The 17,382-nt window shown below is 36.2% G+C and overlaps 3 protein-coding genes, 2 non-coding genes and 1 pseudogene across 29 annotated transcripts; all 6 read right to left on the bottom strand.

Moving 5' to 3' along the window:
• Positions 1 to 15: 15 nt before the first annotated feature.
• LOC147946485 (small nucleolar RNA Z223) lies at positions 16 to 110 on the bottom strand. The gene has a single exon (XR_015596082.1). It is a non-coding gene; the product is annotated as a small nucleolar RNA Z223 (small nucleolar RNA).
• On the bottom strand, positions 16 to 7,982 carry LOC104761402 (uncharacterized). 17 transcript variants are annotated; one of them, XM_087507793.1, is made up of 32 exons: positions 7,711 to 7,945; positions 7,544 to 7,586; positions 7,344 to 7,441; positions 7,178 to 7,226; positions 6,967 to 7,023; positions 6,636 to 6,685; positions 6,425 to 6,540; positions 6,226 to 6,317; positions 6,044 to 6,084; positions 5,886 to 5,960; positions 5,630 to 5,769; positions 5,486 to 5,530; positions 5,322 to 5,376; positions 5,048 to 5,221; positions 4,865 to 4,967; positions 4,665 to 4,770; positions 4,421 to 4,548; positions 4,263 to 4,326; positions 3,918 to 4,187; positions 3,748 to 3,826; positions 3,507 to 3,581; positions 3,366 to 3,420; positions 3,067 to 3,172; positions 2,939 to 2,995; positions 2,781 to 2,858; positions 2,618 to 2,682; positions 2,169 to 2,206; positions 1,935 to 2,062; positions 1,596 to 1,817; positions 1,370 to 1,447; positions 1,199 to 1,276; positions 16 to 1,107 (listed from the first exon to the last, which is right to left on the bottom strand). In XM_087507793.1, exons 5-11 carry the CDS (start codon positions 7,020 to 7,022, stop codon positions 5,735 to 5,737), a joined length of 465 nt encoding a protein of 154 aa, XP_087363919.1. In that variant the 5' UTR covers position 7,023; positions 7,178 to 7,226; positions 7,344 to 7,441; positions 7,544 to 7,586; positions 7,711 to 7,945; the 3' UTR covers positions 16 to 1,107; positions 1,199 to 1,276; positions 1,370 to 1,447; positions 1,596 to 1,817; positions 1,935 to 2,062; positions 2,169 to 2,206; positions 2,618 to 2,682; positions 2,781 to 2,858; positions 2,939 to 2,995; positions 3,067 to 3,172; positions 3,366 to 3,420; positions 3,507 to 3,581; positions 3,748 to 3,826; positions 3,918 to 4,187; positions 4,263 to 4,326; positions 4,421 to 4,548; positions 4,665 to 4,770; positions 4,865 to 4,967; positions 5,048 to 5,221; positions 5,322 to 5,376; positions 5,486 to 5,530; positions 5,630 to 5,734. The 17 variants fall into 16 exon arrangements, 16 of the variants coding, with proteins under 16 accessions (XP_087363919.1, XP_087363930.1, XP_087363933.1 ...); XM_087507804.1 differs by lacking the exons at positions 5,886 to 5,960; positions 6,044 to 6,084; positions 6,226 to 6,317; ... (5 more) ...; positions 7,544 to 7,586; positions 7,711 to 7,945 and having other exon boundaries at positions 16 to 892; positions 1,007 to 1,107; XM_087507806.1 differs by lacking the exons at positions 5,886 to 5,960; positions 6,044 to 6,084; positions 6,226 to 6,317; ... (5 more) ...; positions 7,544 to 7,586; positions 7,711 to 7,945 and having other exon boundaries at positions 3,918 to 3,976; positions 4,122 to 4,187.
• Positions 163 to 261, bottom strand: LOC147946484 (small nucleolar RNA U36a; annotated as a pseudogene).
• On the bottom strand, positions 309 to 451 carry LOC147946483 (small nucleolar RNA snoR134). Its single transcript, XR_015595721.1, has one exon. It is a non-coding gene; the product is annotated as a small nucleolar RNA snoR134 (small nucleolar RNA).
• An 863-nt stretch (positions 7,983 to 8,845) lies between the features above and the next one.
• LOC104761378 (casein kinase 1-like protein 9) lies at positions 8,846 to 12,359 on the bottom strand. 9 transcript variants are annotated; one of them, XM_087507789.1, is made up of 16 exons: positions 12,251 to 12,359; positions 12,027 to 12,127; positions 11,797 to 11,911; positions 11,649 to 11,689; positions 11,466 to 11,535; positions 11,224 to 11,372; positions 11,017 to 11,112; positions 10,780 to 10,850; positions 10,634 to 10,695; positions 10,480 to 10,543; positions 10,268 to 10,352; positions 10,046 to 10,172; positions 9,877 to 9,962; positions 9,713 to 9,785; positions 9,499 to 9,626; positions 8,846 to 9,410 (listed from the first exon to the last, which is right to left on the bottom strand). In XM_087507789.1, the coding sequence occupies exons 3-16, from the start codon at positions 11,870 to 11,872 to the stop codon at positions 9,108 to 9,110; spliced, it is 1,431 nt and encodes a 476-aa protein (XP_087363915.1). In that variant the 5' UTR covers positions 11,873 to 11,911; positions 12,027 to 12,127; positions 12,251 to 12,359; the 3' UTR covers positions 8,846 to 9,107. The 9 variants fall into 9 exon arrangements, 8 of the variants coding, with proteins under 8 accessions (XP_087363915.1, XP_087363914.1, XP_087363916.1 ...); XM_087507788.1 differs by having other exon boundaries at positions 11,224 to 11,535; positions 12,251 to 12,346; XR_015594874.1 differs by lacking the exons at positions 12,027 to 12,127; positions 12,251 to 12,359 and having other exon boundaries at positions 10,046 to 10,177; positions 11,797 to 12,020.
• Positions 12,360 to 12,992: 633 nt separating this feature from the next.
• On the bottom strand, positions 12,993 to 16,829 carry LOC104761368 (uncharacterized). Its single transcript, XM_087497536.1, has 13 exons — positions 16,460 to 16,829; positions 15,862 to 16,157; positions 15,485 to 15,743; positions 15,148 to 15,389; positions 14,839 to 15,064; positions 14,639 to 14,718; positions 14,462 to 14,546; positions 14,213 to 14,344; positions 13,972 to 14,085; positions 13,818 to 13,865; positions 13,635 to 13,719; positions 13,470 to 13,526; positions 12,993 to 13,340 (listed from the first exon to the last, which is right to left on the bottom strand). The coding sequence occupies exons 2-13, from the start codon at positions 16,137 to 16,139 to the stop codon at positions 13,213 to 13,215; spliced, it is 1,734 nt and encodes a 577-aa protein (XP_087353662.1). The 5' UTR covers positions 16,140 to 16,157; positions 16,460 to 16,829; the 3' UTR covers positions 12,993 to 13,212.
• Positions 16,830 to 17,382: the final 553 nt, after the last annotated feature.

Raw genomic sequence — 17,382 nt, 5'->3', positions numbered from 1 at the left:
TAAAAGAAACACTAATAAAGGCTCAGATAAGAATACAGCTTTTTCAATCAAGAATTATCTGAAGCAGAACTGGCGTATCAAGCTGTTACAATTAATCATCACTGCCCAAAACAAATTAACTCAAAAGAGCAAAACTTCGAAGACGAGAAAACAAGAACTCTAAGGCTCATATTAAGAAATTCAACTATGTATTTTACCGTATATGCTTCATTGACCTAAAGAAGCATCTCAGAAGCGCGGGTAAGTTTATAATCATCGCCCATTAACAAAAACACTAAACAAGAACATGGCTACCATTAAAGAGATATAGATATAGCCGCTTTTTAGACACAGAAGAGCCTAAGGAATAAGGCGAATCTGCAACACAAACGGCCAAAAACAAATCTAGCAGGAGCTTTGGGGCTTACTTCCTCATCTCTTGTAATCAGATTAGCCCGGGAGGCTCCTGCTAACCTAAAGATACTCTAGTTATATATAGATAAAACCCTAAGAGATTGAACAAGACAGTTCTAAAGATATACGAACTGTAGGAAGCAGAGCAATGAAGAAGATGATCTTATATAGCTAGCGGCTCGTCAAAAACCCTAGCCCTAAGTCTCTATACCATAAAGACCACTTTGCCCCCGTTAGTTTATTGCTGTTCCCTTCATTTTAACCGGCCCAACTTAATAAAACTAGCCCACAAGTATAATGTCAATCGTAAACCCTAATTATGCTCTGAATCTTCTTCATTCTTCAAAAATCTCGACGGCAACAAGATTCACAGCATAGATTCAAATTAATCGTGCTTATAGAACTGTGAAAAAGGGGAAAACATAGTCATTATTTACCTGCACACCAGAAATAGCTTTCACAACAGTGGACTTTCCATGAGCGATGTGTCCAATGGTTCCTGAAATACAACAATATCATCTTTTGCTTCTATGCATGGTTAGTTTTCCCGACGTCAGCTTATATAAAAGACCAAGGAGCATGAGTGGAAAGTTAAACAAAACTCAAAATTTACCTAGATTTATAGTAGCTGGCGAGAAATGACCTCAGAGACAAAATAATGTAGCGTAGTTACATCCATTTTTTAAAGATCAGGCTCAGCTATTATGAAATATTCTAGAAAGTAGAAGAAACTAGTTAGACTAATTACCAGCTACATAACATACATGGTTCACAAACGCTGCAGCTATGAAAGTTTTTGGTGCACCTTCTCGATGAGATTCATAGGCGACGAGACCTTCTGGATGGTTCAAAAACGCTCCAATGTATTCCTTCACATAGTTTGCTGAAATAACGGCAACGATTACATTTTCAAATTTCACAGATTAAGGACTCCACAAACAAATAAACAAATGAGTTAAGCGAAGAGAAAACTTACCCCCTAGCAACGTCAAAACGGAAATCCTTAAACCAAACAGTGTTGCGAAGCCAACGAAGCCACCCGGTTATATATTTCCTAACAAAATGTTGAGTGTAATCAATATTTGGAACTCCATAGATATTATCCACTGTGCTCCGGTTACCATATGTTTTAGTGGATAACTTTTCTTTAGCTTTCAGAACATAGTGATATCTATCAAACATGTAATATAATCATCACTCACCAGTCCTCCGGTACAAGAAGTCACGGCGTGTTCATCCCACGGTATAAAGAAAATTCCATCATAACGGTTATACATTCCACCATGTCCTCTAGTTGTCCCAACACGATGATTGATAACTATATCAACCAACTTTGTACTGTTTCATCTGAGGAAGTAAATATTCCAATAGATGCTCAGAGCCATATGCTGAGTTTAGTGAATAAAGGTAATGTGGAAGATCAGCTGGAATTACAGTAAAAGCAACAACAGAAACCAATTCTGCAGTTAGTAATGGCTATTTGATTAAACACTCAAATATACAAAAAGCTCATTAAATCTTGGAAATCAATTTATTCTTACCTTCTGGTGGCAAGAGACTGAGATGATGGTGGCAACCATGCAGAAAGTAAAGCCAGATTTGCGACGCCGGGAACTTCTCCGTGCAAGTTTCTCCACCAATCATGTTTGTGAGATTCCCAATTATAAGCCTGATATACAATTTCAAATAGCTGTTAGGGTCTATAAGACGACTAAGGTCAAACCAAGATTGTACAGCTATAAGTGTTAGACTATATAATATAAAGATGAGCTTACCTGGAGACCGACATCCCTTCCATCGTTTAGATCTCCACCTGATATAGAGAAGCAGAAGACTTAATATTTGCAGCTTTAAAACTAAGAACGTGAAGACCTAATCTAAAACCTTTGTAATATCAGTTTGTTCGTTGCATTCATCAAAGACCTGCGCTGATCTGACGAAATACGGGTTGGATTTAACAATTACCTGCATCCGGATAGATATAGCATTTCAGATAGATCAAACAATACGAGATATGCGTAATGAGACACAAACCAGTAAGCTATGAAGCAGCAAACAATAAGTGATATGCGTAATGAGATACAAAGATCCTAAATTCCAAATATCTCCACCGAGATAACAGAATTAGAGAAGAGTAACATTTGCTTCATGAAAGATAAATAAAACAATAGCAAATACTCTCCAATTTCCCTAAATTCTGAAGAAAAAAAGAAAGATCACATACCTCGGTGGAGAAAAAACTACTGCGTCTTCGTGCCATGTTTCTACAAAGTCTCTAATCAAGCAATCCTGCATATATAGAGCCGAGAAGAGGGAAACGTTAACACATTGAACAGTTTCTGATCTAAAACGAATCACACTTAAGTGATAACGATGCAAGTTTGTACCTTGCTTCGGTTAGATGATAAATAGTTAAGCAGCACTCCGCTATGAGAATCAAAGTTTGGCCACGGGTGGTTCTTGACCTGTAACAACGATTACAAGATTCATAAAACCAAAGAAAATCAGAAATCTGGTAGCATATGAATGATAATGTAAGTAGTACCTTTCCCATGCTCGGTTAGGATAGGAGGCACCAACCACTTCATAAAACTTGGGGTACCTATCGAGTTGAATAATTTGTGAGCCAGTAAAAAGTATGACCAAATAAATATTAAAGAGGAAAAACGTTACCAGCCTGAAAAGGCAAAAGTTGCATGAGCACCACTTGTGATCCCCCACGCTTTAGACGAGATGTTGCCAAAGACCCATAAAACCCACACCAAAGAACCAGATCATGCTAAAACACAAGATAAAGGAAGTTAGACCCAATCCAGGATTTTCATTCTATTGCTATCAACCAACAACAACGATGGTGAAGTGAGGAATGAATGAGACCACATTATATGAGAAGAAGATGATAAAGAAAAAGAAATCATAAAACCAAAGAAATCAGAAATCTGGTAACACATGAATGATAATGTAAATAGTACCTTGCCCAGCTCAGTTAGAATAGGAGGCACCAAACACTTCATAAAGCTTAGGGACCTATCGAGTTGAATAAGTTTGTGAGCCAGTAATAAAAAAAAATCAAAAGCATGGCGAAATAGATATTAAAGGGGGATAAACGTTACCAGCCTGAAAAAGCAAAAGCTGCATAACCACCACCCCAGGCTTGGACGAGAGAAGTTGCCAAAGGCCGGATAATCCTAAAAAACAAGATAAAGGAATTTAGACCCAATCCTGGATTTTTAATCTATTGCAGATAAGCATACAACAACGATGGTGAAAAGTGAGCAATGAGACCAAATTATATGAGAAGATATAAAACTTTTGAGAGGAGCTTAAGAGCCCCACGAAGTTGCAAAGTTTCACCCTTTGGAGATGATGTACCCTCTCCATGTTCACTCTTTGGCCGCTCTAGTGGCAGTCCAAGAGCCCTGTCCTATATCAGCTGAAACGAGAAAGAAAACAGCATCAAAAAGATTAGAGTGAGTTTATTCAACGAGAATTGTCAAAGCGCAAAAGTATGTCTGTGTATGTACCTGTGAGCAGATGACGAGACTCCTTGAGACAAACAAAAAGCACAGTGTAGTATCTATATCTGAAAGAAAAGGTCATTCTATTAATTATAACCAAGATTCAGCAAAACAAAGACCCAGGGTTAGTCACACTCAAGTGATATACGATAATAGTTCAGCAGCACTCTGCTATGAGTAGCAACGTTAGGCCATGTGTGGTTCTTAAACCTGTACTTGGTCAAACACCATCAATCCAATAGAATCAGTTTTGATTCTTGAAAGCATCTCCGCGATCTGCAAATAGAGAATTAAGAAGAAGAACCATTAAATGCTAATTCGTAATTCTAATAAACCCTAGAATTGTTATACCTCTACTTGCTCGATCAAATTAGAAGAAACGCCATGGAAACAAACAATGTCCCCTCCGATCATCCTAAAATTAGACCAAACTCGTTACTAAGCAAAACATAACAAAAGATATTTAATGGAAAATTAGAAAAAAAAAAAAGTGGAGAAACAAATCTCACCGCAATACTCTCCAGAAGATTAACAATATCATAGATACCGTCGTCGTCGTCGTATCTAGACTCCTGAAACAAACCCCAATCCAATGTCCAGAATAGGATTGGACCATCGTTTTATATGAATGCATCACCTAGAGAAGGAAGAAGAAACAACAGAAACCATACAAAAAAAAAAAAAAGATATCAGTTAGTTTCTGTATAGTGTGTGAAACGAAGATTTAACTTGAAAGGGATGAATTAGACTCACAACTTATGTGGATGGGGAGAATTTGAAGTGGACAAGGAAGTAGACGCACCACTGTCTCGAGTGACCTCAGTAAATCGCACATCACCAGCTATCCCCGCATATGATCCTGAAAAAAATGGATCCCATATCAAACAGACAAAAACAAGACTAAAAGAGTAGAAACCAAAAAGTTGCAGCAAAACATTAGTTGTCAATCACACCTTCAAATCTTGGCATGAAGCAGATGATGCGAGGCCACGTACAGTAGAAGATGTGAACACAAACCTCGGAATTCATACAGTTTTCTAACTCCCATTAGGATCACTGAATATGTCTCTGTATACTGGTTAGTAAAACTCAAAAATCCAAGTGAGAAGAAGCAAGAGAGAAGAGAGTTAACTTACCATGGAAAGAAACAGCCTGCTCCTTCTCCTCCGATCATCACTTGCACCATATCTTGCTAATTCATCAAGAAGAGGATGGGATTTTTTTACCATTGCTGTTGTTGTTCCGATCATCATCAAACAAACCTTAAGCAGTTTCGAGTCTTCTTCGTCATTCTTCAATCCATCTCTGACCTGCACATAAACAGAATTAGAAGAAACCATATACATAGTTAATTTTGCAAGTGTGAATTAATAAACAACAACTTAAAAAAGAGAAAACCAGAAGACAAACCATAAATCCCCAAGTTCTGAAACATCATTCATTCATCAAACCATCCCACCCCGATCTGCACATAGAGAATTAGAAGAAGAAGGAACCATCGTTAATTTTATAAGAGCCAAGGTGAAACCCCTAAAAAAACCCAATAAGATTTTAAACATGGAAAAGAAACAAACAAGCAACGTCCTCCGGCTCCTCCGATTCTCACTTGGCACCATATACTGCTAAATTCAGCAAACATACTCAGATTTAGAAGAGAAGATAAAGAGAAAATCTCTAATAACTTACACGATGATGGATGGGGAAGAAGATGACTATACAATTAAAAATGTCGTTGTTGTCGTTTGGGTAATCAATCGTAAACCCTAATTCTGCTCTGAATCTTCTTCATTCTTCAAGAATCATCACCGAACGCTCTCCGATCTTCACTTCTCTCTCATTGTTTGTTGGTTTTTTTTCTCTGTTCGGTGAAGTTAAGAGTCTGTGTTATTATTTCTCAAATAAATGTTGTATTTATAAACACAACACAGATGTGAAAAAAGAAATATGAAAAATTACATAGGTGCAAATCTATACCTCCAGAAGTATGTTTCTCTTTCTTTTTTTTTTCATCATTCAAGTTTTGGAGAGACAGTTTGTAGTCACGGACAGCTGCAGAGGAGAAGAAAGTATCAGAACAACACAAAGAGTCATTATCGAAAAGAAAATCTCTCATAGATTAAGTGAAAAATTACCTGTGACAAACACCTCTGTTTTGTTTTTATCCCAAGTGCTACTGCACTACTGCAGCAACCATTAAATCAGCTGAAACGAGAAAGAAAAGAAAACAGCATCAGAAGCAGGGTTAGTAATATAACTTGGTAAATCTCAAAAATCCAAGTAAAATAATAAAGAGAGGAGAACGGAGTTAACTTACCTTAACAGCATGAGGCAATGACAAGTACCTTTTAGTTGAAAGGATGGTGCGTTGAATTCTAGTGCCTTGTCGAGTTCCAACTTCAGTAGCACCTTGTTGTTCACCCAAAAAAAAGAAAAAGGAGTATTGGTTAGAGGATAGAGATAAGCTTGTAACAGAAGAACATGAAGAAAAAGAGTAAATTTTTTAGATGACTTACAGAGCAATAAGAGGAGGATGTCCTTTCCATCGTTTGGGTCCATAATTCAGCATCATTCTTAACAGTAATGGGAAGGAAGTGAATCACCATAAGTATATCTCCATCATCTAGAGAAGCTGCAACAACAACAACAAAAAGTCTCAGTCTCACTTATGGATGGGGACTACTGCAGCAAACGTATAGAGTGCTTGTGAGTAATATATCGACTTGCCTGAGTAAAGCAAACAATTCAGATGAAATTTGGAACACACACACACACACCTGTTAAACCAAAAAGAAACAAACAACCCCGTTAAAAAGCACCGCGTTGAATTTTGGGGCCTTGTCCAGTTCCACTTCAGTAGCACCTTGTTGTTCAACAAAGAAAAAAAAGGATCAATGGGTAGTCAAGGATGAACTTGAAACAGGACAAAGAAAAGAAAAACGTAGAAGAATTTAAGATCACTTACAAAGCAAGGAGAGGAGTATCCATGGTTAGAGGATAGAGATAAGCTTGTAACAGAAGAAGATAAAGAAAAGAGTAAAACTTTGAGATGACTTACATAGCAATACGAAGAGGATTTCTTTGCCATCGTTTGGGTCCATAATTCAGCATCATCCTTAACAGTAATGGAAAGGAAGTGAACCACCATATATATATAGAGAAAGAGAAGATCAGTTGAAACGAGAAAGAGAAAACAGCATCAGAAGCAGGTTAGTATAACTTGGTAAATCTCAAAATCCAAGTAAAAAACAAAGAAGAACAGAGTTAACTTAATTATTCTTGAGTCTTCTTCTTCATTCTTCAATCCATGTCTCTGACCTGCACAACATATAGCAGAATTAGATTAAAACCATATTAGTTAATTTTACAAGTCTGAATCAAACAACGACTTAAAAGAGAAACCCTAAAAAAAAAAACTCTGGAATTTTTAAAAACCTGTACTTGGCCGTCGGTTAAATCAGAAGAAGAAACACCAACTATGGAAACAAAACAAGCAACGTCCTCCAATCCTCACCGGGCACCAATATCGGATCCTCCAGCAAATTCATCAAACGAGATACTCAAGAGTTAGAAGACAAGAGACAAGAGAAGATGTCTTAACTTAATTAAGAAAATAAACCCAAGAATTTGTATACCTTCTTAACTTGCTCGTTCGAATAAGAAGCGCCCGTGGAAACCCTAAATTCATCAATTAGACAGACAAAAAGAGAAGAGACGGTGAGTGAGTAAGTGTACGTTTTATCAAATTATTCTCTAGATTATATAATGAAAACAACAAAATCGAACATGAAATTGAACATACACACACGACACGATGATGGGTTGGGGAAGAAGCTGATTTCATATACGATTGATGATGCTTGGGGGTCATAAAACCCTAATTGTGCTCTGAATTTTCTTTAGTTTTTAAAAAATCAGCATCAACGAGAGAGCGTCAGATGAGAGAGAGGAGAAATCAATCGACCATTCGAGAGTAGAGAACTCTCTCTCTCTCTCTCTCTCACACACTTTTTTTTTTTTTCTCTCTGATCGCGAGGGGTGAAGAAAGAGATAATTGACTCTGTATTTATATACGCAGATGTGTTTATGTTTGTTCCCTCATTTATTATATAAAAAAAGAATGGGAAATAGGAAATCTTAGGGGAAATAGGAAAAGGAAATTTATTAGAAAACAAAAAAAAAAAAAAAAAACTTTATTAGAACGTTATAAGAAGAAAGAAAAAGGAAATAACTCTATACAAAAAAAAAAATCTTTATGTTAAAAGGATAAAACAAAGGAAACGTTGGATTTTTGTTGTGAATCGTAAAACAATACCGACGTCGTTTAGAAGTTTCGGTTTCGTTGACGAGTCAACAACACAAGAAAACCTCTATTGACGGTCAGAAGGTTTCTGTTTCTCACACTTAAATTGCATGCGTAACAGGTTTTAGATAAGATACGTTTGGGCCGTCGCTCTAACTCGGCCTACTTGGAATTCACTTCTTGGCATCATGGTTTTATCACTTGATAGGAATAATAAATGATATGTGTGAAAAAGCATAAAGTAATATAATTATTTTAATTTTTTAATCTACAAAGGGACAAAAATAAATCCTAGAACATCAATCTATTAGGGAGGGAGTATTAATATAGCTAATCTTAAAATTAAACCTCCATTTTACCAATATAAACAGTTTATGAGCGTTACTTCTACCCATCATTCGGGAGGAGGAAGTGATCAGCTGCTACTATTGAACACCCACCTTAACACTCCTCTACGGAGTTGACTCCACTCGAGTAATACCTTCTAGTCCCGACCAGTTCTCTTCTCCTTACATACTAATACCAAAACACACGTAGTTAGTGGTTCTAATGTTCCGTTACTATATTACTCGGATTCAAACTCGACAAAACAGAATACTCCAATTAGTAGTTCTGTTTACATGGTACTAATCTCTTTATATGTGTTGACATAAATTTAAAGACTTGTAAATTTCACCGTTTTACATAACTCTCTCCCTCTCTCCCCCTCTTTAAATGTCCTCTAAAACTGTTTTTTATCATATACAAAAGAAATTATAGAGCATATGAAACGTGGCCGTATGTATATTCGTAACTCAGATTCTCTCTTACGAATTACGATTATGTGTGTTTCGTTTCGTTTGTTCGTATGTATAATAGACTTTTTTTCTTTTCTTTTCTTTTTTGTTTGTCGGGTCTCATTTTCGGAGAGAGAGAAGCTCGAAGCTCCTCCTCAATGGATCTTCCCGAGTGTTTCTAGCAGCACGAGAAAAGGTCGAAGTCTTGGATTCATTTCCTGATTGGATTCTCTGGTTTGTCGATGATGCACGGTTACTTCCTGTTCCCACTCCGCCACTTGAAGTGACCAGACGGCTAGATGATCGACTAATATCGCTCGGTCCACAAGCGGAACTTGGACGAGAACTTGAAGCAATTGCTCTCCTTGATGAGCTTCCGTATCTCGAGGAACTACGTAATCTTTCCGAGTCACCACCACCGTGCTGTGATAGTATTACAGTTGAGTCAACCTAGCGAGGGATGGCATACTCCTAGGAGTCTGATCAAACAAAAAAAAAAACGGATTTTTACCGAACGCTTGGACAAAGGTCCATCATCGGAGTTTCTCGAGCGATCACGCGGAGTAGAAGTTGTCGGATGCCTTCTAGAGAAAGCCTCAACCGCACCACCTGAGAAACGGTTCTCGCGGATTTCCTTTCCTGCAAAATTTCAAAAGATATAGTAACAAACAACTCAACTTAGCGCGGGAATTTGGTTTGAGATTTCAAACAGAGTGGAAACTTACCAGCAGTCCTCTCTTGTTTCTCGAGAGAAGGTCCTGCAGCAGTTAACCCCTGTTTTCCACTTGTATGATGATTCTTAAACAAAAATAAAATATATTTTACATCTCTATATGCTTGAAATAGAGAGAAACTCAAGAACCAACAGAGAAATCAGAGTGAATTATACCCGTGTCCGTGGACTAGAACCAGAGCTGGAACCGATCTGAGGATACTTCAGAACTGTCCAGTCGAATACATAGTCAAACTGATAACCTGCCGCCATTAAGAAAGAAAATAAGAATTTAAAATCGAGATTATATATGCTTGAATGAATAAAAAATATATGCGATATGAACCTTCTCGAATAAACAAGTCCCGGAATAGCCTCTTAAGGTAAGAGTAATCAGGTTTGTCATCAAACCTTAGAGACCGGCAGTAACGGAAATACGAAACAAACTCAGTCGGTTGATTTTTACACAATACCTGTTCTTCACATCAATCAATGCTTAACTCATCAAAGCTAAAAAATAAGATAATGATCACAATACCCTGAAGCTAAATGTTGAATTTCTCGATACCTCTATAGGAGTTGCTACTTTCTTCTCACTAATTCTGTCATACTTCTGCTTCTTTGTCCCAGCTTTTAATCCTTGCCAGGGTAAGCTGAAGGAAATAACATAATGAGAAAAAACTATTCCAACATTTGTTGGAAAGAGGTACCAAAACTGAGAATGAAGATCGCAGAAGAAAGTCTAAAGATCTGTATGGAGGAAGCTGTAGAGAGTCTTACCTCCCTTTAAGGAAATACATAAGCACATAACCAAGAGACTCCAAATCATCCCTTCGACTTTGTTCTTTAGAGACACCAGTAAGAGAGATATTTCTTTATCAGATTCGAATATACAAAGTTTGGAAATTTAATCTTATTGGAAAAAAATGCTTACCAACTCCAAGGTGAGTGTTCACACTTGCATACCGAGCTGTTCCAGTGAGGTTTTTGTGTTCTCTGCCCCCAAAGTTCGATATGAACTTTTTCGCTACATATATATCAAATATCAGTCAGGACAGGGAAAAGGAATATAACCTTTACCTGTATGGAATGTGGCTGTGAGTCAGAAGGTCTCTGTATTTCTTCCCCAGACCAAAGTCGATGATATACACCTAAAGTACAGAAATAATCAAGACGTTAAACCATCTAGGATGTTTTTAAATCTGACCATAACTATGCATCGATGATATAAAAATCATAATAAAGAAAACAAGTCAAAACTTTGCTTCTAAGAAGTTCATAATAAAGAGCAGTCAGACAATTTTCCCGAGATGGCACCTGATTTGCTTTGCGCCCAAGGCCCATTAAAAAGTTGTCGGGTTTAATATCACGGTGAAGGAAGCCTCTAGAATGCATAAACTCGACTCTGGTAATCTGAAACCGTTGGAAGGTTGTTAACAACATTAAACACAGTTCTCGGTTACGGATGAAGACATGTTATTCAAACCAAGGAAAAAAAAAAAAGAACAAGAAGATACTACTGACCAGCTGATCGGCAAGCATGAGAACGGTTTTTAAAGAGAGTTTTCTGTTACAATAGTTAAACAAGTCTTCAAGACTAGGACCTAGAAGGTCAATAACCATAACATTGAACTCCCCTTCAACTCCATACCACTTGAGGTTAGGAACACCAGCTTGAACAAAAGTAAAAAAACAAGCAATTTTTGAGGATGAAATAAAATTGGAACAAGAACATATACACTGTTGAGATGAAGAAGGAGACTTACTTCCTCCTTGAAGCAGCATATACAACTTGGACTCATAGTGGAGTTGGGGATGCTTAGTTTTCACAGATTCCTGAGAACGGAATTGAGAGACGAGAAGAAGAATGAAAATAGCAACAAAGCAAAAAATCAAATGGGGCTAGAAGAAGAAGGGAAGTCTATCAAAAACAATTATCAAAGTCTTACCAGCTTGACAGCAACTTCTTCTCCAGTTTGAACATTTACACCTGCAAGTGATCAAGCAAGATAAACAAATAAAACAACCAGAAATATTTACATAGAAGAAATTGAGAGTAAACATCCTGATTGTTGTTGTTTGATGTAGTAGAGTTACCTAGATAAAGCTCTCCAAATGAACCGCTACCAATTTTCCTCCCAAGTTTAAATTTTCCACCAAAGACAAGATCCATATTGTAATGTTGTACTTCTTCAACAAAACAATCAAATCTCTAAAAGCAAACCAAAGAAAAAACCAAACTTTTTCAAACACAAAAAAAAATCGAACAAAACCCTTTTGTTTCTCAAAAACACGGCCCTGGAATCGTCTTCTAATCGGAATCAAACCTTTTTGAAGTGACAACTCTCAGATTCTCGAAATCGACGACACCCAAAACAAAAGAAAAAAAGGAAACTTTCAAAGATTTCAGTAATCAAAAAACGAGGGGCTGCAAAGACAAAAAAAAAAAAAAAGCCCTCATGGGAGAGAGGGGGGATGGGGAATCAGAAATAGAATCGAACCATTAAAATCAGAGATGAATCAGGGAACCGTCTTCTTCTTTCTTTCTTACCAATTGACAGTTCATCATCATAATCTCAGGGTCCCCTCTCCCCCACCCGATTGCCAATTTTTAGCCAATCCCTCCCACATTCATTCATTCATTCATTCATTCATTCACACACATTAAAAAAAAAAAAAAAAACGTAAACCTTTTTAGACCCAAAAATGTCGACTTCTTTCTATTTTGAACAATAATAATAGTAAGAGATAGAAGACATTAAGAAAGAAGTTAGGATTTAGGAATACCTAAAGAATCGTAAAGATACGATTTTTTTTTCTTTTTGGGGATGATGACATTTGTCCGTTTGTCTTCTTTCTTTTTGGTTTTATCACTCAATTATTCCATCCATTTTCAACAGAATTTCATACTTTTTTTTTTTTTTTAACGTCACATAAAAATTTCATTGTTTTTTTTTTTTAACAGCTTTCTATTGGTTATTTTAAGAGAGAATGCCATGTGAATATCTCTATCTGAACAACTTTAAATAAATATATGGATAACGAGTAACAAATAGGCATTCCAATTTAAATTTGCAATACTCAATTTGGGCACAACAACTGCATGCCCCATCTGTGTTGTCGTTACATGGATTTCAAAGCGGGAAACAATATAAGAGTCTCATGCGTGGACAAAACAATATCATAAATCTCGTATGTTCCTTATTAGATAATAGTGTTTTAAAACAATCAATTTTTCTTTTTTTTTTTGGTATAAACATCTTAAATTTATATAGTTTGCTTCTCAAATTAAGTGGGATTAAAAACATTTGTTATCTATTACTGTTTTTTCCTTTTCTTTTTCCTACCACCTGTATATGTGATTACATTAATACTCCATGTATTGCAATTTACAAATTAGGATTAACAAAAAAATATATAGAAGATATAAAAAAAAAAAAAAAGAAGAAGAATAGTTTTATTCTCTGTATTCGGCATTTGTCTCCAACTCGATTCGGTTTACTTTTAGTTTAATTACTCAGAGTCTGGACGTCTCAGGTTGGGTTCCATTCCACGAGGCGTCGGGTTCGAGAAGCTCCTGTTAATGGTCTGTTGCTCCGAACCACCTGACGACGACGACTCCTCCTCCTCCGATTCGCTCTCTATAATTATATATTGTTACAAACCGATTCTTATATTATGAATACAAAGGATTATATGATATAGACAACTATAACGTTTTAGCTATCTTTGCAAAGGAGGAATAATTAATGGGAGATTTTTTCACGTACCGAATAGTGACTTAACCGATGGTCTCTTTGGTTTTGTCTCTTTCCTCTTTAGTTCGGCTGGAGTACATATGTAAACCGGGAATGTTGGAGTTTTGTTGCTCATATCGAATTATCTAAAAGCATTTCATATACATATATACTTAGAAAGGATGAAGATAAAATTACCTATACCGGGGACTTGATAATCGTTGACGATTTCGAAGTTTTTGTATGTGTAGCCGACAAAATTTATGTCTTTTGAAGATAACATCTAGCGGATCAACAACATAAAGGGGAAAGAGTGTGAATGAAGTTACAATTTTTTTTGTTGTACGTACGTAGTAGAAAAAGGTAATTAACTCGACTTACTTTTCTCCATGGCCCTGTTCTACAGGGTGCTTGAGTTTGATTATCTTCCTAAACATTCATTCAAATAAATCAATTTATCAAGGAAATTGATATACATACAGCAATTAGGAGAATAATTAGAGCTTAAAAAAAGGTGAAAAGATATAAATCAAACCTGATCGAACTTCTCAAAGTTTTGAGTATCCAAATCGTCGTTGACCTCGGGAATAAACGCAGCTTCCGTTTGGTAAATCTTTTCCCATTCTACACCTTCGAACCAAGGATGTGTCTGCATGTGACATCTTGTGAATTGGATCAACTCGACTAATTATGGGTTTTAAAACTCTTAACTATAACTATTGTTATTTTTACTACATTAAAAAAAAGAAAAAAAAAAGAATTGAAGAGATAGATACCTTAATTTGGGAGGCACCAGTAGAGCCTAATCGTTCGTTAACGCTACACAAAAGCTTACCAATAAGATCCCTTGCCGCTCGTGATAGCCTTGCTTCTTCAGGGAACTTCAAATGTGTTTTCCAATTCACTATCTGTTTTTTTTTACATGTATACATTATACTGTAGCTAATTAATACAGAATGTTCATTGAAAAAAAAAAAAAAAAAAAAAGTCAAAGAGTAATTAATTTTTTTCAAAATTATGTGAACCTTTCTACAAGTAGACATTGGGTCGTCGGCGTAAAAGGGTGGATACCCAACAAGCATCTCGTACATTATAGCTCCAAGTGACCACCTGAATGATTATTTATAACTTAATTTGTAAATGACTTTGAATGTATTTAATTTCTTGTTAACAAGTAAAAAGGAGACAAGTGTGTACGGTACCAATCACATTCCATGCCGTATCCTTTCTTTAACAAGACTTCAGGTGCAATGTAGTCTGGTGTACCAACGGTTGAGTAAGCCTGTAAGTGTTACACATTACCAACAACAACTACTTCAAATTAGAGATATATATATTGATATAAAACCGATTATGAATCGAAACTGAAATTAACCATACTAATCCGTCGGAGTGTACATACAAGCATTCTTCGATTCTTCTGCCAATGTTGCAATTGTTCTTGCTGCGAACGTCTAGGAGCGGTTGACGCACTCTCTTCCTTCTCTGAACCTCCTCCGCTACCCGAATTGCCTACCAAGAAATCTTCTCCTTCAATAACACTACAATCCAATGGCTTACATAGTCCAAAATCAGACAACCTCAAATGTCCATGTCTATCAAGCAACAAGTTATCCGGCTTTATGTCCCTGCCAAAAAGAAAAAGAAAAAACATCCCAAATTAATAAAACACATTTTTCTTTGTGATCTGTAATGACTAACAAGATCCAACCTGTGGATATAGTTGCGTTTATGGATAGATTCGATAGCCAAAACAGCTTCAGCGACATAGAACCTAGCTTCATCTTCACTTAAGGTGTCTTTCCTCATCAGAAGTGTCATCATATCGCCTCCGGGCAAATACTCCATGATCAGGTAAAGATACTCGTTGTCTTGAAAAGAGCAGTAAAGCTTCACTATACAGTAACTGTCTACTTCTGCCAATAGATTCCTCTCTGCTCTTACATGCTCTACCTAACAGAGAAAAAAAATTCAAAACTTTTTTAAAAAAACTGAGTATAACTCCAAAAAAGAGAGCGAGGTGTGGAATTATTATAAAAATGTGTAACCTGGCCTCGGCGAAGCATTTCTGATTTCTTGAGTTTCTTCATAGCAAAAACATGACCTGTGTTCTTCTCTCTAACAACTCGAACCTCTCCAAACGCACCTTTACCGATCATAGTTAGGAGTTCGAAATCATCAGCACCCATTTTATGCCTTTGGAGTCTCATGTACTCTGTTTCTTTCTTCTCAAGAAACTTTATAAGATTGTTTTGATCTTCTTCACATACATCTGCATCTGCTAGCTTCTTCTCTAGCGTTGTTCGTCTGCCAAAGTTAAAACTTTATTATACATGAAGACTCCGATATGTCTTACAGAGAAAAAATAGCGTAAACTTAGCACCCAATTTTTTGCTCTTTATTCTCGTTATAAAAGAATATATACCTTTCTTTCCTCTCGTTGAGGTTCTTCATCTGTTCCTTATAATGATTCTCGATGTATTGCTTCGCTGCAGCAACTTTTTGTTTGGTTGTATTAGAGAGTGCTTCTCCTCCGTCTCCGCCTAGTGGTGGAAGTTTCGACGTCGTTTCTGTTTCGTCTCCTCCGTCGGGAACGGTGGTTTCTGTGCCGCCACCGCCGCAAGTGCTTCCGGAGAACATATCTTTTTTCTGGGGCTTCTCTCGTGGTTGAAACTTGTGAAACCAACTTCTTGCAGAATCCATATTGGAAATGACTACTCCCTAGATACCCAATGAACCGCCGTTGATGTAAGTAGCCCTTAAAGGAATAAAAAAGAATTGTTCTTTTTTCTTCCTAAATTATAAACTCTAATCTAAAGAAAAAAAAAAGTCAAACCCTAAGATTCAAACCCTAAAAAGATTGATAATCGAAACTCAACGGATTAAAACATATATAAAAAAACTAATTAAATACTCGTTGTATTTTAAAATAAGAATTTAATGGAACCCTAGATTGAAAGTTATTTCCCAGAAGAATATATTACTAGGAAATAATAGATGGTTGGAGAAAATATTGAACGTACCTGATAGAAATCAGATAGAAGCGGAAAGATCGGAGTATAAGATACGGTTGCCTGATCGATCGATATTTATCGGAAAAACAAAAACAGAAAATGGGAGAAAGAAAGTGGAATGATGAAAAAACAGAAAATGTCGGGTTACCGTAGAACTTTGAAAGCGATTTGATCATATATAGAGGAGGTCTCGATTATATATTTTTTGTTTTTTTTTGGGTTTTCTTGATTTTCTTCTTTTTTTCTTTCTTTTTCTTGTTTTGTACTATATTAGTTGTATAGGGAATTGTTTACAGTTTAATTTATACTTGTGATGTTGACTATAGACATTTAAGTTTAGTGGTTATCTCTACTCTCTGCCCACTAGTTTCTCATTTTCAAAAAGCTTCATTAAGCTTAAATGGTGGATATATACGGAATTTTTTCTTGTTTTAATTACTATAAATATTTAATTAGTTTATTTACGAACTCAGAGGAGATTTACCAACAAAAAAATCAGAACGCAAAATCATGCAATTAAGGAACATGTATATGATCTGAAAAACACTTTCCAAACAAATTCGTGAATCCATATATAATCCGGTCCTTTAATCAAAACTAAAAAAAAGTTTCATTAACAGTTTGACCGTATTACAGATATATTACCACGTTTAGATGGAGATAAATAAATATACTAATATTTAGATATTAAGATTGTCAGAAGAAATCGAATTTTGTAGTGACATAAAAAGGCTTTTGTCTTGTAGTGAGGGGAGTTTGGAGAAAAGGAGACATCAAAAGATGATGAAAAAGAAATGAAAAAGTCAGAATAAATAATATCTTCTACTCCACTACTTAAGTTACCAACAGAATCTTTTTATAAGCATTTTGATGTTGAGATCTCAACCTAAGCAACTTCCAAGACATAAAAACTCTCTCTATTCGTCGTCTCG

This window comes from Camelina sativa, chromosome 3, assembly GCF_030686135.1.
Source record: "Camelina sativa cultivar CO46 ecotype springtype chromosome 3, ASM3068613v1".
NCBI lineage: Eukaryota > Viridiplantae > Streptophyta > Magnoliopsida > Brassicales > Brassicaceae > Camelina > Camelina sativa.
The sequence above is the reverse complement of the archived record's forward strand: the minus strand, read 5'-3'. Positions and strand labels throughout refer to the sequence as shown.

Coding starts and splice junctions, on each gene's coding strand:
- LOC104761402 (XM_087507793.1), bottom strand. CDS start 7,022: ATGATGCTGAATTATGGACCCAAACGATGGCAAAGAAATCCTCTTCGT. Junction 6,318..6,424: donor CATCCTCCTCTTATTGCTCT/GTAAGTCATCTA, acceptor GTGAACAACAAG/GTGCTACTGAAGTTGGAACT. Junction 5,770..5,885: donor AGAGAAACATACTTCTGGAG/GTATAGATTTGC, acceptor TTCACCGAACAG/AGAAAAAAAACCAACAAACA.
- LOC104761378 (XM_087507788.1), bottom strand. CDS start 11,872: ATGGATCTTGTCTTTGGTGGAAAATTTAAACTTGGGAGGAAAATTGGT. Junction 10,173..10,267: donor AAGTAGCAACTCCTATAGAG/GTATCGAGAAAT, acceptor TGTGAAGAACAG/GTATTGTGTAAAAATCAACC. Junction 9,963..10,045: donor GGACTTGTTTATTCGAGAAG/GTTCATATCGCA, acceptor TAATGGCGGCAG/GTTATCAGTTTGACTATGTA.
- LOC104761368 (XM_087497536.1), bottom strand. CDS start 16,139: ATGGATTCTGCAAGAAGTTGGTTTCACAAGTTTCAACCACGAGAGAAG. Junction 15,390..15,484: donor AAATGCTTCGCCGAGGCCAG/GTTACACATTTT, acceptor TTTCTCTGTTAG/GTAGAGCATGTAAGAGCAGA. Junction 15,065..15,147: donor AAACGCAACTATATCCACAG/GTTGGATCTTGT, acceptor TCTTTTTGGCAG/GGACATAAAGCCGGATAACT.